Below are 17,644 nucleotides of genomic sequence, written 5' to 3' on the forward strand. Positions count from 1 at the left end.
TATGTTCTATGTTCTGCTTGAGAAACCCAGTTTGAGCTTGCGTTTTAACATTGTAAATTGTATAACCCAAAAAGTAGTTGTCAATCCCAGGAGGAATGTAACTACTGAGGTTACATCCTTTAGAAAGGCACTTAAACCATCTTAGCCCTATTGTACCATACCTCGAGGTAGCTAATGGCTGGTGTGTTGTAGATCTTGACGTTGGTGGTGTTCGCGCTAGGCAGCTGCTGGCCATCTCTGAACCACACCACCGAGGCCCCCGGATGGGCCAGAACCTCACAGCTGATGTTGGCAGCGTTCCTTTCCCAGGTGTAGACCGTCACTGGGCCCTGGATCTTAGGAGCATCTGCAATGGCACGGGGGGGTCACCAGAAGGTCAACACACAGACTTCTGTTTATAAACATACTGCAGCAGACATAGCAACCTGTCCACCACAGACATAAAATCTATAAATAGCTGAAACACTACGCTGAATAAATACTAGAATACTATATTACTAGTACTCAGGGTGTTTTATTTATTGTTCTGGATACGTCTCCCACAGTAAGCACTATACTAAAAACATTTTACATTAAAAAAGTTGCCCATTCTGTTTTTTCTATGAAGACATAAGGCTGTATACATCATATCGTGAGCATAATAACTTTGTGCTACACCATGAAATACAATCACAGAAGCTGCTGTGGTTAGTTGCATTCAAGGAAAAAGTTTGAGCCAGCAACTCAGTGTAAAAATAACACTAGATAAGACAGAGGCTGAATCTTCATTCGGCACCTCTACATGATACATACATTTGTTTTATTATGCAATTTGTGCACCATAGTGAATAGTAAAGCTACCGTGTAAAAAATACTTTTTATTTGTTGGTGTATATGATTCTTTGCTTTGCCTTTAAATGGCAAGCATAGATCAACCAGTGGTCAGTAAAACACTTTCACTTAATGCCACTCTATGCACTCCATTTAACCGATTCACTGCAGTTGCTATAGAGCTATCACAATTTATTGATCTAGCACACATCCCTAAAGTGTTTTAGTCAAGCATGTTTTATATTGTAAGAAAGTAACCCTGGGATTCACTGGCCCCACATAAACTGTGTAAAATATTGTACTTCTCTCTAATATGTCCCTGATACTAAGGTCTCCCATGACACTGCTAGGCCTTGGTTCAAGTTCCAACCCTGGGTACTTTATGCCATTGCTGTCCCCAGCTGTTGGGATTGATGGACATCGCTAAATCGGCAGATTCTCCATCCCGCTCCCCCTATAAGGCCTTGCTCCTTTTCCGCAATCTCATCCCACTCTCTGAGTCTGTGACAAGCCTGTGCCCACGACCCTGCCATTCAATTACTCTAGACTGCCCCGCTAAATGGATTTCTCAAAATAAACCCTGCTTATCAAGAGGAGAGCTAAAACAATCATTGTTTTAATAAGATATTCATGCCAAACAGACTGATGTGCACCGAAAGAGCCAAGGCCAAACAGAAAAGACATTAACACTTTCCTATCAGCACATGGGTAGCACAAACAAAGATCGCACACCACAGATAATGGGAATTGAGTGTCTCAATTGTCTCAATCCTCCTATGTGTATATACTGTCCTGATTGTACAATCTGGTTGAGTTTAATTTTGGAGGGAGAGAGCTCTGCTCAAGACAAAGCACCTTTTATTTTCACTAATTACTGTGCAACACTGAACTAACAACCTGATTACCCACTAGCCAGACTCCGGCTAAACACTAGTCCTCACAATCCTATCAATTGTTTATTGTGATGCTATCTGGTTTTCGGAGCAGATTGCCTGTGTTTGGGGAAAGGGAATTTAATCCAATTAGACGTTCATTATTGGGTACATACTGTATTTTTTTCTCCCTCTTCCTTCTCCATATTCATGGAACATTTGAATGTGCAAAAATGAGATTACGCATGATTTGGCTCTCACTTGCCTGTGCACAGCTCTGTGTTATGTACCGTTAGCTGGCTGTGACTGTAATCTGATGCGTCTGGAACTCATTAACATTGAAATTTACTAGCCCATATTCCGTTTGTAAGCCAGAAAATTCAATTCAATCTTTTGCAAGCCTACAAAGCTGTCCTTACAGAGTTCTAGATACTGTGAACAATCCATTAAAATCTACTGACACAGCAGAAAGGAAAAATCAAAGGGTCAAAGGTCATGGGTCCATGGCTTCTGGTGTAAAGTGTGTCAAATTCAAGAGTAGGTGTCTTTTGGTAACTTCCGATCCAGCAAGAATTTCTTGGACTATCCCTCTCCATGACAATCTCATCGATAAAGTTTAAAATTGTTATTTGCAAATGGTCGTGAGGATTCAGGAAACTTTTGAAGATACTGGTAAAAAATGGTATCAGTGAAAACGGATGTGAGGTGTGATGTGAAAAGTTAGGTGTCTTACAGCGCACTTCCAGGTACATGGTCTGCTGGTCCTGACCAATGGAGTTGCGGGCAGTGCAGAGGTACTGGCCAGCATCGGTGAACTGCACGTACTTTAGGGTTAGAGAGGACACCCGTGCGTGACTACGCACCATTACGTTCCCATCAAGACTCTACCAGGAAGAAAAGAGAAGAACCACAATGAACACTTTGACTATTTCATGTTTTGGGATTACTTGACCACTCAAGGTGCAACCTTCTTTCTTCGGTTTTAAAATGTATTTTTTTCTGTGCACCTGTCAGAATTTGGACAGAATTTCATTTTCCTAGATTTGTCTTTTTCTACACAATTCCTTAACAAAATACTGCCAAATAAAGATGGCAAACATCCACCGGATGTTTTTAGATATTATCTGGGCTGCTTTGCAGGAGGTGGCGGGAAAACCAAACACATCAATAATGGAGCAATTCAATGCAGCAGGTTTTCTAAAAGCATGTCTGAAAACAAATCCAACAGCTATACTTCCAGCTTGCTTTGGGCTTCACACAGCTTCACACAGCTTCACACCAATGAGCAGAAATACATCTACTTGTTAAGGTACTAACACTCTCTGACTATTTTCTAAACAGCATTCCACACACTTCAGCTTTTGCTTTATTTGAATAATAGATTCAGAATTGATACGTGAGGCCATCCCTATTGTGTTATCTTCTCTGTGTCGTGAGAATGGCTGTGCAGCACTGTAAAAACAGCTGGCTGAGGATCTGAAGAGTGCCCTACAACCTTTTCAAAGGGCAGCATTAATCTTGTGTTAAGGGAATTTTAGAGCAAGCATCTGCTCCTGTGTCTTATGAGCCTGAATATAAATAATGCAGCACATCTAAGTGCAAAGGCTGTTTTCATTTATTCTATGATAAAGAGCTAATTTCATTGACAAAATCAAAATGGTACTGAAACTCAATATGGCATTTAATGGGAAGATTGGTTAATGAATGGCACACACTGATATCAAGGAAAACATGAAAGTTAATTGACCCGTTTTAACCGTTGAGAAGTCTCTTCCCTGACACATTTTAATAGATGTATTAGTCATGCCAGCTGAAACCCTATTAGATAAGCTGTCAAAAGATGTAAGATGTTCATCATGCTCGTACTGTCAGTAGTAGACTTAAACGCATTAAACTAAGTCACGCCATCTTGCAAATGTTTCATGGCGAGCAGGACGCCAGTATCAAAATAGGTGTGGTGACCCTAACAAATGAGTAAAGGGTGCATCATAACTTATCTGGAAAGTCTATGCATCTCACAGTATCACTAAATCAATAGCACTGACATGTACATCATCAATCTACATCAATCTAATTATTGGATCAGTTGTGGGGAATAGTCAGCAAATGATCTTCAGGTCAATGTTTCTGAGACAGAACTTGTTTATTACTGTATGTATGACATCATGTAACACCCTTTGGGAGGTCTTCTTAAGTCCACAAATGACTTGTTCAATGGCCAGAGGGGATTTGGTCTGTATCGCACATTTGGGGCTTTGCAATTCAATCTATTCGGTAAGTCGATTTAAGGTGGGATGGCTTAGTCATGATCCAAAGACATTGAGTTCTTTAAATTATAGACAGGATTTTTGGAGCGTGGATCCCATCCCGTTTATGCCTCACGCTCCATAACCTGTTAGTATGCAGGGCTGTCTACATAGCAGCTTCCTCGCCAAGTAATTGGTGGTAAGCTACACATGCAGGGCCTTTCTTATTACATGTGTTCTGAGGCGGGGGGAAAATGTAATATATATGCAGTGTGGACATTGCTTTACATTGTGAGGGTCGGTCGCACGCTAGCAAAGCTGAGGCACGATTCATGTCACACCTTCCCCTCGTGCAGATATTCTTGTGTTGTCACATATCAAGAGGAACAGGAGAGAGAGAGAGTGAGGGAGCTTTGCAAAAGCGAGGCTTTGCAATGTGGTCCCATAATACAATTCTGTGTCTATGGCTCTTATCTCCTCTAATAAAAAGCACAGAAGCATCATTCTGCCAACCCCTTTTCTCATTCTAATAAAAGTTCAAGGAAAATAGGATGGCTGGCTGAGCCCAGGAACAAGAGTGAAAAACCCAGCTCGATGTCTCACCAAGCCTTCAGAAACGGTCGTGCCCGCTGGGGATTGGGTGTCTCGCTTCTCTCTCAAAAGGTGTCATGTCTGAAGGAGGCCAGACTAGAGTGTGCTACGGACGCCGTGACACACTTACAGTGGGGTTTTGCTAAACTGACCAACTGACCCGTCGTATTGAGGGTGAACCCAGGAAGGCATGGATCAATCCTCTACCCATGGTGCCCATGTCAGTAATTGACACTACCAGCGTACACGAGGCAAATGTTGACTCAAACAATGGTGAAAAGATCAGAGCAGCTTATTCGAAATATCAAAAGCAAAGACATGGTATGACATTATGTGGAATGCAAACTACTTTTCCTACAAACTATGTGTCTATAATACCAGGGACTAAGACAGCTAGAACACTACTGGGCATCTGAAAAGAAGGATTTAGCAACACTAGTTATCTACTGAAGCTACGCTAAAATTAGCTAAGCATTAGAGGGCCAAAATACACTACATAACCAAAGGTATGTGGACACCTGCTTGTCTAAAATCTCATTCCAAAATCTTGGGCATTAATATGGAGTTGGTCCACCCTTTGCAGCTATAACAGCCTCCACTCTTCTGGGAAGGCTTTCCACTAACATTTCTGAGGGGACTTGCTTCCATTCAGCATTAGTGAGGTTGGGCACTGATGTTGGGCGATTAGGCCTGGCTCGCAGTCTGCGTTCCATATCATCTCAAAGGTGTTCGAGGGGGTTGAGGTCAGAGCTCTGTGCAGTCGGGTCAAAATCTTCGACAAACCATTTCTGTATGGACTTCGCTTTGTGCACGGGGGAATTGTCATGCTGAAATAGGAAAGGACCCTACCCCAAACTGTTGCCTCAAAGTTGGAAGCACATAATCGTCTAGAATGTCATTGTATGCTGGAGCGTTCAGATTTCCCTTCACTGGAACTTAGGGGCCTAGCCCAAACCATCAAAAACAGCCCCAGACCATTATTCCTCCTCCACCAAACTTTACAGTTGACACTATGCATTGCAGCAGGTAGCGTTCTCCTGGCATACGCCACAACCAGATTCTTCCGTCGGACTGTCAGATGGTGAAGTGTGATTCACTCCAGCGAATGCGTTTCCACTGCTCCAGAGTCAAATGGCGACGAGCTTTACGCCACTCCAGCCGACGCTTGGCATTCCGCAAGGTGATCTTAGGCTTGTGTGCGGCTGCTCGGCCATTGAAACCCATTTCATGAAGCTCCTGACAAACAGGTATTGAGTTGACATTACTTTCAGAGGGAGTTTGGAACTCGGTAGTGAGTGTTGCAACCGAGGACAGATGATTTTTACACGCTACGCGCTTCAGCACTCTGTAGTCCCATTCTGTGAGCTTGTGGGGCCTACCACTGTCGACACCTTCCTAATAAGTGGTTATGAAATCAACGATATGAGAGGAATTAATGCAAAATGAGGAGGGACTGAACTTGAGGGCAAGTTGCAAATTAGCAATCAGAACATCTAATGTAAAATGGACGTTCAAAAGGAAGCGTCTCATTTCATAAACCCGAATTGGACTTCATTAGTCTGGAATCGTTGTTCGTAGACATTTCCACTTCACAATAATAGCACTTACAGTTGACCGGGGCAGCTCTAGCAGGGCATACATTTGGTGAACTGACTTGTTGGAAAGGTGGCATTCTATGATGGTTCCACATTGACATTCACTGAGTTCTTCAGAACGGGCCATTCTACTGCCAATGTTTGTCTATGGAGATCGGATGGCTGTGTGCTTGATTTTATACATCTGTCAGCAATGGGTGCAGCTGAAATAGCCGAATCCACACATTTGAAGGGGTGTCCACACACTTTTGTATGTGTATTAAATTATTTGAATTCTGAATGATCAGAATTTCAGTTATGAAGATACAGTATGTTGGCTGTGGGGTGATTATCTAGGCTACATGACCATCTTCCTGAACTGATACTCAAAACCTAAAAACTGGCGTTTGGGTTTTCTGATGTGAATTCATGGTTGGATGCCAGAGTAAAGATCAGCTGAGACCTGAATTAATAATGAAGATGTTATAGATACAAGAAGCTATGTTTTCCAATGAACAGAACTTCAGAGTATTTTTTTTGTACATGCAGTGGGATTCATTAATAACGGCTTGCAAGATGATAACTGGGAGTTTTCATCTGTAGTTAAAACTCTGGGAAACTTATTTTCCCCAATCCACACCATTCATATGTCACTGAATCATTCATTATAAACACAGAACACATGTTGATGAATATTCAAACAAAATCAACAGTTATGCCTAATGTGACAGAGACATTGAGATTGTTGAGTAAATGCCTCAGATATTTACCAGAAAGGCATAAGCATTTCTTGAATTCTTCTTATAGTATTTATTTTTCTTTCTTTCTAACAAGCAGTGGAGTAGACAATATTAAGGTGCATCTCTATTTTAGGGTTTTCTTGTGCAGTCTACAGCATGGCTGGTTAGTGTTTTCAAAAGGCTCAGCTAGATTGGCTTGGCTTGGTCCACGGCAGAGCAGAGAGTGTTGGCTAATTGAGGTTTTTCAATGTTGCCTGGCTAAACAGGACTCACAGTCATTGGGACGAGCTTGGCAGTTATCACACCATGAATGGGAATGAAAACAGCTACAAGGAAGTAGACCTGGAGCATCTGCAGCTATGGGGGAACAGTCGACACCTACCTAATAAGTGGTTATGAAACCAACGATATGAGAGGAATGAATGCAAAATGAGGAGGGACTGAACTTGAGGGCAAGTTGCAAATTAGCAATCAGAACATCTAATGTAAAATGGACGTTCAAAAGGAACCTCATTTCATACTACCGAATTTGACTTCATTAGTCTGGAATCATATTTGTGGTAGATTTTGGAGAGTTTGAGAAAAGGCTTTGGGGAAAAAAAGCCAACACTGATGCTCTGCAGTGAACAGGGTTTGTCTAGATCCAGTGTGAAGCACTGGATCTGGAGTCTGGCTACGTGTTCAGTAGCCATACCTCGAACGTCTCGGGCCGAGTCCAAGAAGCCTGGAGAGGACAAACACACAGGGAACAACACACAAAACAGCGGGCCTTTAAAAATTAACCCTCAAACACAAAGCTCAAGACATGCATTGCATTGAAATGCACATGTTAGTTGCTGCTGATACAGGCTGTATTTTACCTGTAGAGGTCCAGTGAAATTAGCTCAATGTTCAAAACAAAGATGCATGGGGTTTAATGAGAAAATACATGTTAAAGAAGTGTAAATAAAACATGGCCATGTCCGAAATCTGTCTTGCCTATGACTTACTAAAACTACACACTCTGTACTAATTATTTTACATGCTATTTAGAATGTACTGTTTAGTAAAATTGTATGCAGTAAGCAACAAATATCAACATACTAGACTCACCCAAACTGAGGTGGCGCCATCTAATGCACAACTGTGTTGTTTTCCCGCCATTCATTCATTTTGGTACTGCATGTCTGGTACAGTCGTGGGTATGAAAAGATTATTCTCTACCTCAAAAGCATGCATTGAATTAATACTAAATGAAAGCTGAAAAGAGTATAGCATCCAGCCATTTAAAGCATACTACAGTTCAAAATTTCACATTCTATAAAACAATATATTTTTTCACACTCAAAATGCCTTCATTTTTGAATGCAAGTCTGGGTATTCGGACATGGCCATTTAAACATTTATTTTAGGTGAATAAGCCCTCACCGCCAATGATGACTTATCTAGATTTAGTTTTAAAATTGCCCTCAAACATTTGACTTTTATTACTTTAACAGCTTCCAACAGCTTCAGCTTTCTCATTTTTAGTTTTCCATGTTATCATCTCATCACAAGCAATAACAAAAACAACAGCATCATCATCAACAACCAAAGGACACACACTGGATACGCAGTTTCAAGGCTGGAATAGGATGAAAACATTTTCTTAAGGGGGATTTGTGATATTCCATGACGAAAGGTGTCAAACCAACAGCATTCTGACAAGGCTGTTCTTTCACCCCATCCCAAAGGTCACCTGCACCACGGGACATGTACGCTGACCAATGATCAAAATGCCAAACCATGAAAGGAAGCTCTGCAATGCATGATGGGAGGCTCTCTTATTAAGACGCTAAATGCTAATTAATGAAATATGAGGGCATTGACACTAATTTTGAGCAAGACATTGTTTGCCTAATCAGTAGCCAATATTGTTGCTAGGATATTCTACACCTTGATTATTACCTTTAGGTTTTAACATTTATACTAATTAAAGTAACATATTTAAAGAACCCCTTATATGAACTTTTCTTCCTAAAATAATTTGTTATACAACCCCTGATGTTTGCTGTATGGAAAGATTGTACAAAAACATTATTTCTTGCCAGGTGGTTTTCATGCAGTCCGTTTTAGTTTGAGATACATTAGGAATCAATAGATGAATTCTTTGGTGGAACGTGTCATGATGAATATGCATGTGCAATCTCATAGATTTGATCCACAACTCTGTTAAATCAAAAGGGACATGAATGGAAGATGGAGAGAGGTAGGAAGGAACTAGTTCAATGACAGATGACGGAATGACAAAGAACCAACGGAATCTTTGACAGCTTTTATCACAGGAACAGCAGGTTTTTCCCATTACAGAGGGCGGTAAATAAAATCCTCGGTGACACCCAGAAAAAAGAGGCAGACAGATACAGAATGGAAGGGAGGAGATAGACACTGGGGTTAGTGAGCAGTGACAAAGCAATGTTATCCAGGTGGATCATTCGTGTTAGTGGAGGACGGTGTTATACGTTTTAGACAAGACTGTCATGTATGCACTGTTGACTTGGACTGGTTCCATTGATTTCCACTGATATATGACATTGGGAATTGTAAGTGGCTTGGGATTCTTAATTAAAGTGACTTCCTTCAATCTAGAGTAATACACCTTACCAGAAGGGAAGATGGTCCAGATACGACAATACAATCTAGAATATCAATCAAGTGAAAATAAAACGTTAATAGTCAGTTCTATTATTATTACAAAATGTATTCAAAATCTGTGATAAATGATAAATATAGCATGATGGAGCATCTCTTGTGATCTCAAGCAAGGGATGGTGGTGTTGCCTACTGACTTCCAGTTATCCATTTCCTCCTGCATGGTCATTGAGGGGAGTGTGAGCTGGGAGGTGTTTTGACACCTTCCTCCACATCATCTTGATGGCTCTGGGGTGAAGTTTCCCCTAGATACAGATCTAGGATCAGCTTCCCCTCCCCTAATACTAAACTTAAATATTTATGGGGAAAATACAAAACTGACAAAAGATCAGAGTCTAGAGTAAACTTCATCATGATGTGCCTCCTGCACAGCCAGCCCGTTATAAAGCATTACCCGGCTACTTATTATGGAGTCAAGCATTACTTTTTAGTGAAGGAAATGCTGCAAGACATTCACACATCCTCTTTAAACGTCTAAGCTTCCAGCTACTGGCGCTGTCAAAGAAGCCAAGAGAGCCATCAGCATAAGAAAGCTTCAAGAATGTTATTTGAGCCTGGCAACCACTAGTCCCAGTTCAACTGAGGATAAATGCTAAATTGGACATTTGCTATCTATTCTGTGTTTGTTGACATAGCAATGGCTTAATGAACTCTATGGGCTTGTGACCGTCATACTGCATGCATATGCATTAACCTATGGTCCTATGGATTGAATAAAGTATCAGTCGTGTGTTTAAAGCAACATCTCAGGTAGCGAGCCACCATGAAAGTAATTGAGGATTAACAGCAGTGGTTGGTGTTTTGAGTGACGCTTGTTAATTTCCTCTACAATTGTTAGCTTCTTTCATAGTGATTAAGGAGCCATGTTTTAATAGGTGTCTAGTTGTGAGAAGACCTCTTAAAACATGGAGCATATACTGGTGATAAGAGAGGTGTGGAAACAACACAAAACCACAACAGAGCTATAAGAGTGGAAGGGAGAAAGTGAGTGTCTGCAAGGGCTATAGGGCTAGGGGTCTATTTGAAATGTAGCATCTAATGTACGTTTCCTGCAGACAGTTCATCCCACTGAAGAAAGAGGATGCAGGGCGTCTTTCATGACAGGCCAAAATCTCAAAACCATCTCTCTTCAAGCCACTTCTCACACTACCACCACCAATAAAATAACTGTCTCCCTGAAAACGTTCTATTTTAAATGTAACACTCTCTTCCTTCCTCCTCTAGTCACTTTTGGTTTAAACTTTTATTCTTGTTGTTCACGGGGCCTCTTTCAGCACTCTCTCTTGTCATCTACTTTAAAATGGTTGGATTGTCCATCTAAACCAAAGTAGGGCAGCGTGACCCAGATGTAGAATGCTGAGATAACTGCGTCTCCCTGAGACTACACACAAGAGAGGCGACTAAGTGTGTTAAGGTACTGTATATTGGGCCTATTAGTAGTTGATGCCACATTATACTAGGTATTGTGAATATACTGTGTGTATATACAGTCCCAGTCAAAAGTTTGGACACACCTACTCATTCCAGGGTTTTTTGTTATTTTTACTATTGTCTACATTGTAGAATAACAGTGAATACATCAACACTATGAAATAACACATATGGAATCATGTAGTAACCAAAAAAGTGTTAAACAAATCAAAATATATTTTAGATTTGAGAATCTTCAAAGTAGCCACCCTTTGCCTTGATGATAGTTATGCACACTCTTGGCATTCTCTCAACCAGCTTCATGAGGTAGTCACCTGGAATGCATTTCAATGAACAGGTGTGCCTTGTTAAAAGTTCATTTGTGGAATTTCTTTCCTTCTTAATGCATTTGAGCCAATCAGTTGTATTGTGACAAGGTAGGGGTGGTATACAGAAGATAGCCCTATTTGGTAAAATACCAAGTCCATATTATGGCAAGACCAGCTCAAATAAGTAAAGAGAAACAACAGTCCATCATTACTTTAAGACATGAAGGTCAGTCAATGGGAAAAATTTCAATAACTTTGACATTTTCTTCAAGTGCAGTGCAAAAACCATCAAGGGCTATGATGAAACTGTCTCTCATGAGGACCGCCACTGGAAAGGAAGACCCAGAGTTACCTCTGCTGCAGAAGGCCAGCATCCCGGAGTCGCCTCTTCACAGTCGATGTTGAGACTGGTGTTTTGCGGGGACTATTTAATGAAGCTACCAGTTTAGGACTTGTGAGGCATTTGTTTCTCAAACTAGACACTCTAATGTACTTGTCCTCTTGCTCAGATGTGCACCGGGGCCTCCCACTCCTCTTTCTATTCTGGTTATGGACAGTTTGCGCTGTTCTGTGAAGGGAGTAGTCCACAGCGTTGTACAAGATCTTCAGTTTCTTGGAAATTTCTCACATGGAATAGCCTTAATTTCTCAGAAACTGAATAGACTGACGAGTTTCAGAAGAACGTTCTTTGTTTCTGGCCATTTCGAACCTGTAATCGAAGCCACAAATGATGATGCTCCAGATACTCAGCTAGTCTAAAGAAGGCCAGTTGTATTGCTTCTTTAATGAGGACAACAGTTTTCAGCTGTGCTAACATAATTGCAAAAGGGTTTTCTAATGATAAATTAGCCTTTTAAAATGATAAACTTGGATTAGCTAACACAACCTGCCATTGGAACACAGGAGTGATGGTTGCTGATAATGGGCCTCTGTACGCCTATGTAGATATTCCATTAAAAATCTGCCGTTTCCAACTACAATAGTCATTTACAACAATAACAATGTCTACACTGTATTTCTGATCAATTTGGTGTTATTTTGATGTACAAAAATCAGCTTTTCTTTCAAAAACAAGGACATTTCTAAGTGACCCCAAACTTTTGAACAGTAGTGTATCTAAATAAGGTTTTCGCTTTGTCATTATGGGGTATTGTGTGTTGATTGTGAAAGAAATTGTTAAATTTAATCAATTTTAGAATAAGGCTGTAATGTAACAAAGTGGAAAAAGTCAAGGGGTCTGAATACTTTCCAAAGGCTCTGAATATATGACTATATACATCACCAAAGATCTTGTTTATTCCAATAGCAAATGTGAATCAAATATTCTCTTTGCACTTTCTGATGTAAAGCAATGCACCGCACTACATTGTTGTCTCACAGAGAATTATTGATGCACTTTTGAAGTACTTTGGAAACTTTCCCCCTCAGACTCATATCTTACGGTGTAAAAACACCATAAATAGTAAGATTCTCTGCGGAGAAACATGCTTTGAGATTCTGTACAAGAAGCAGAGAGCTAGTTTTCAAAGTTTTATTCCAGGGATAATTACTGACATATGGTGTAGTGAATAAACCAGGTCGCTTATAAATGAAAAGGTAATTATAAAGTGCTTATAATGTTTAAACACCACTTGAACTAGAAGGAAACATTATCTCTCTCAACTGACTAAACCAGCTGACTTTTCTTACACAACTCACAATCAGAATCGAACACTAAAAGATGGGTTTAGAAAAGCCGACGACACCATCAGAATGCAGCAATAAGAGCATGAAAATAGGCTTGAAATTAGGTCCTTTGCCTTTACTCTAAATGCAGAACAGCGATAATGCCTTTGAATCTGACATCCTTGCAAGATAGGAATATACACAGAGGTGGGCTATTCATATATACAGTAGATGGTGTGTAATATATCATATCATTCTGCAGGAGCATAATGCTGGCAGTGACAGAGATGCATAACCGCATGTAGATACACACGCACAATCTGGAATCAAATCTGCCCTTTGAAGAAAATGCTAATGCTGCTCCGTGTCCTTAAGATAAAGCATAGTCTTAGTCACAAATTGTTTTAGAAATACCTTGACTTGTCAAATGCATCGGGTGCCTATGTAAACATCCACGTTTTTAAAGTAAACAAACAAGGTACAAACTATACTAAAGGGGACACACTGACCTAGGGATTGAGTGAGTGGATAAAAAAATATATATAAAAAAATCTAACTTTACTCTGAGTCCACGTATAAAACCTATTTCTTTCCTTTATAAAATGCTTTCTGCTCCAATCATTCCAATGCACACATATGCCCCTTCCGAAGTGCTAATAATTAGTAAGAGTGCTGTTAGCAACACAGAGCGGAAATGCAGAGGTGCAAAGAGACTAAAGTAATTGCAGGGGAATTTGATATGCCTCTGTCCTAGTAAGAGAGATAGAGAGAGAAAAAGAGCAAAGCAGAGGAAGGGTGTGAAAGTGAGTGTAAAAGTGAGAGTGTAAAGTGGGAAAAGAGTTTCTCACCATGGCTGAATATTGATAAGAGCTGTTAGCAGTTGTCGATAGATATTGCTTGATTGCGTTTGGATGAGAAAACATGAAATGATGCTTAACAACTGATGTGGAATTTCTAATTACATTTGTCTGGGTGAAATATGCTGAGAGATGCAGCTGCACCTGGGGTTCAGGGATCGCTGATGTTGCTGCATTTCTTTCATTGTTTGAGTAAAGCTACAGTATGACTTGGAGCGGCTGGTTGTAAAGGGATATGAAAGCCTTCTAGTGGAGCGTCAGATAGGACCATGTCCTGAAACACATGCCTCCAAATGAACACTGGGTAGAGGATGAAAGAGGTGGGGGGGAATTGAGTGTAAACTATGATTCACAGTGACCATGCAAACAGCATCATCAAAGTGTCGAACCCTAATAAGATCAGACAGGGATTTTTTTTGCGGATGACAGGACTTGCATCTGCTTGATTCTATCAAGGTTTTATTTTTCATGTATATGGAGTTGCATTACCTGACCATCTGAATATCATACCTGGTAAATCCTGTTTAGAGGCTCCTTTAGACGAAGAAACCATGCATGAAACCACCAGGACAGACTAGTACATGTCCACTGGCTATTACTGTTGGACTTGCTCAAAGGAACTTTTGAAAGGTGTTTGGTATAATACCATGGATGAAATGGAGCTGTGCTTGTCTTTAAGTTTTTATATCAATATTCAGTTGGCAGTAGTTGGCACTTTGATTGACACATCCTGTCCACCACAGCTCGGGTCCCTGGTTCCATGCCCGTCCCTGGTCCCCAGACAAAAGTACCTGCTCTCCGTCTGTGAAGAACCTCCGGCCAAAGCTCCAGGTGATGGTGGGGGTGGGGTCTCCAGAGGCCTCGCAAGTCAGGGTGATCTGCTCCTCCAGCTCTGATGCAGTCTGATTGTCCAGGTAGGTGATCCTGGGTTGCACTAGATAAAAAGGAAAAAATACAATAAATTGATAGATGCCAATGGAATATACACTGAGTGTACAAAACATTAGGAACAACTGCTCTTTTCATGACATAGACAGACCAGGTGAATCCAGGTGAAAGCTATGAGCCCTTATTGATGTCACTGGTTAAATCCACTTCAAATCAGTGTAGCTGAAGGGGAGGGGATAGGTTAAATAATGATTTTTAAGCCTTGAGACAATTAAGATATGGATTGTGTACCATTCAAAGGGTAAATGGGCAATACAAAAGATTTAAGTCAATTTGAATGGGGTATGGTAGTAGGTGCCAGGCGCACCGATTTGAGTGTGTCAAGAACAATAACGCTGCTGTGTTTTTCCCGCTCAGTTTCCCATGTGTATCAAGAATGGTCCACCACTCAAAGGACATCCAGCCAACTTGACACAACTGTGGGAAGCATTGGAGTCAACATGGGCCAGCATCCCTGTGGAACGCCTTTGACACCTTGTAGAGTCCATGCCAAGGCGAATTGAGGCTGTTCTGAGGGCAAAAGGGGATGCAACTCAATATTAGGAAGGTGTTCCCAATGTTATGTGTATTGCTTGTATGCACATCGCTATAGTAAAACCAAGAAAAACATTTAAAAAGCACAAAAACGCAAAGGTCTTTTACTGCAGTTAATGGGAATCATTTTACTCTTACCGAACACATTCAAGCTGACTTCCTCCTCCTTCTCCCCAGCCTTGTTCCGGGCAATGCATGTGTAATCTCCTTCATCCACTTTCTTGACATCCTTTATTATCAGCTCCGAGCCGTCGTCATTCAAGCTGTATTTATCGTCCGATTCAAGGACAATGATGTTACTGAGGGGGGAGAGGCAGAAACACAGAGTTCACATCACAGACTTTTGTCTCCACAACATGAAGCTAAAAACAGTCCTCTTCAGTCTGTGACTAAGATCGGTTTGGGGGCTTTATCTCAAAGTTAAGCAGTTGGTAAACAAAATGCTTGGCTCAGAACCGTAAGTCTTTGAAGCGTCGGACCAGATCTCCACGTCAGAAATCGTACACAAAGCTTTTTTAAACTTCTTTCTCTGGCTCTGCACTGTAAATATATCATGGCTGTTTTACAAAGGGACAACATCCATAGGATGGTGATAGACTGTATGATGTCAAGTTAAGGATTTAAGGATTTTTTTCGGCACCCTTTGAACCACGACATGCCTGAGCTTTCCTTGAACTCTAAATCAGACGTGCATACACTGGGTTTGGACAGCAGTCCTTCATCTGTATGCTTGTAGGAGCTTCAATCCTGAAGCGTTCTCCAAGGGATACCAAATGACAGGCCTATCAGCGGCCCATGAAATAAATTACAAATGGTTGGAGCTGCTGGCCCCCCTCCCGACACCCGACCCCACTTTTCTCCTTCCTCCTCCGTTGAGGCCAAGCACTGATCGGATGGGTCTCCTCATCCTCCTATCCCTCTCATTCATTTAAACTCCAAGAGAAACTAGAGGAACACTACAGTAACTCTGTAGTGTTGTAATTCTTCCCCCACTATACTAGTTGTGTCAACAGCTATGCTGAGGATAGATCAAACAAGAGAGCTTTGGCCATCTTCAAGGAATTAGATAAATGGAATTCATACTGTTGACCCATTTCTTCTTTTATTGTGAGAATGCTTACCCTTTGATTACAAAAAAACAACATTAACCTCGATCTCCCCAACCAGCTGATACAAGCCACTTTATTTATGCTCATGAAAGCACTGCATCACTGCCTGGTACGGCAACTGCTCGGCCTCGGACCGCAAGGCAGTACAGAGGGTCGTGCGTACGGCCCAGTACATCCTGCCATCCAGGACCTCTATATCAGGAGGTGTCAGAGGAAGGCCCTAAAAATGGTCAAAGACTCCAGCCACCCTAGTCATAGACTGTTCTCTCTGCTACCGAATGGCAAATGATATGGGAGCGCCAAGTCTAGGTCTCAAAGGCTTCCTAACAGCTTCTACCCCCAAGCCATAATACTCCTAAACAGCTAATCAAATGGCTACACAGACTATTTTCATTGTCCCCCCCCCCTCTTTTACGCTGCTGCTACTCTCTGTTTATTATCTATGCATACTCTCTGTTTATTATCTAGTCACTTTAACTCTACCTACATGTACATATTACCTCAATTACCTTGACTAACCTGTGCCCCCGCACATTGACTCTGTACCGGTACCTCATGTATACCCCCTGTTGAGGCCCTGGGTCTCAACCACGCCCTGTGTAATTGGGTCCTGGACCTCTTGACGGGCTGCCCCAAGATGGTAAAGGTAGCAAACAACACCTCTTCTTCGCTGATCCTCAACACTGGGGCCCCACAATAATGCGTGCTCAGCCCCCTCCTGTACTCCCTGTTCACCAATGACTGTGTGGCCATGCACGCCTCCAACTCAATCATCAAGTTTGAGATGACACAACAGTAGTGGGTTTGATTACCAACAACGAGACAGCCAACAGGGAGGTGAGAGCACTCGGAGTGTGGTGTCAGAAAAACAACTTCTCACTCAACGTCATCAAAACAGAGGAGATGATCGTGGACTTCAGGAAACAGCAGAGGAAGCACCCCCTATCCACATCGATGGAACAGCAGTGGACAAACTGAAATGGTCCACCCACACAAACAGTGTGGTGAAGAAGGCGGAACAGCGCCTCTTCAACCTCAGGAGGCTGGAGACATTTGGCTTGTCCCCTAAAACCCTCACAAACCTTGACAGATGTACAATTGAAAGCATCCTGTCAGGCTGTATCACTGCCTGGTACAGCAACTGCACCGCCCACGCATCACCGGGGGCAAACTACCTGCCCTCCATGACACCTACAGCACCCGATGTCACATCAAGGCCAAAAAGATCATCAAGTATAACAACCACCCGAGCCCTTGTCTGCTCACACCGCTACCATCCAGAAGGCAAG

General features: G+C 41.7%; 1 protein-coding gene across 15 annotated transcripts in view; it reads right to left on the reverse strand.

Annotated features, from left to right (window-relative positions):
* The window catches only part of LOC112228466 (neural cell adhesion molecule 1), a 312,377-nt gene that overhangs the window by 52,012 nt on the left and 242,721 nt on the right, over positions 1-17,644 (reverse strand). For 8 of the 15 annotated variants that reach the window (XM_024393810.2, XM_024393807.2, XM_024393806.2 and 5 more), the window contains exons 7-11: positions 15,385-15,545; positions 14,556-14,698; positions 7,528-7,557; positions 2,416-2,566; positions 162-346 (exon numbers count right to left, since the gene is read on the reverse strand). In XM_024393810.2, coding sequence (XP_024249578.1) covers positions 162-346; positions 2,416-2,566; positions 7,528-7,557; positions 14,556-14,698; positions 15,385-15,545 — 670 coding nt within the window. The remainder of the gene's footprint in view (positions 1-161; positions 347-2,415; positions 2,567-7,527; positions 7,558-14,555; positions 14,699-15,384; positions 15,546-17,644) is intronic. The other 7 variants (XM_024393811.2, XM_024393808.2, XM_042309700.1 and 4 more) reach the window with 1 other exon arrangement.

The sequence above is a fragment of the Oncorhynchus tshawytscha genome, linkage group LG30 (genome assembly GCF_018296145.1).
Source record: "Oncorhynchus tshawytscha isolate Ot180627B linkage group LG30, Otsh_v2.0, whole genome shotgun sequence".
NCBI classification, from domain to species: Eukaryota; Metazoa; Chordata; class Actinopteri; order Salmoniformes; family Salmonidae; genus Oncorhynchus; species Oncorhynchus tshawytscha.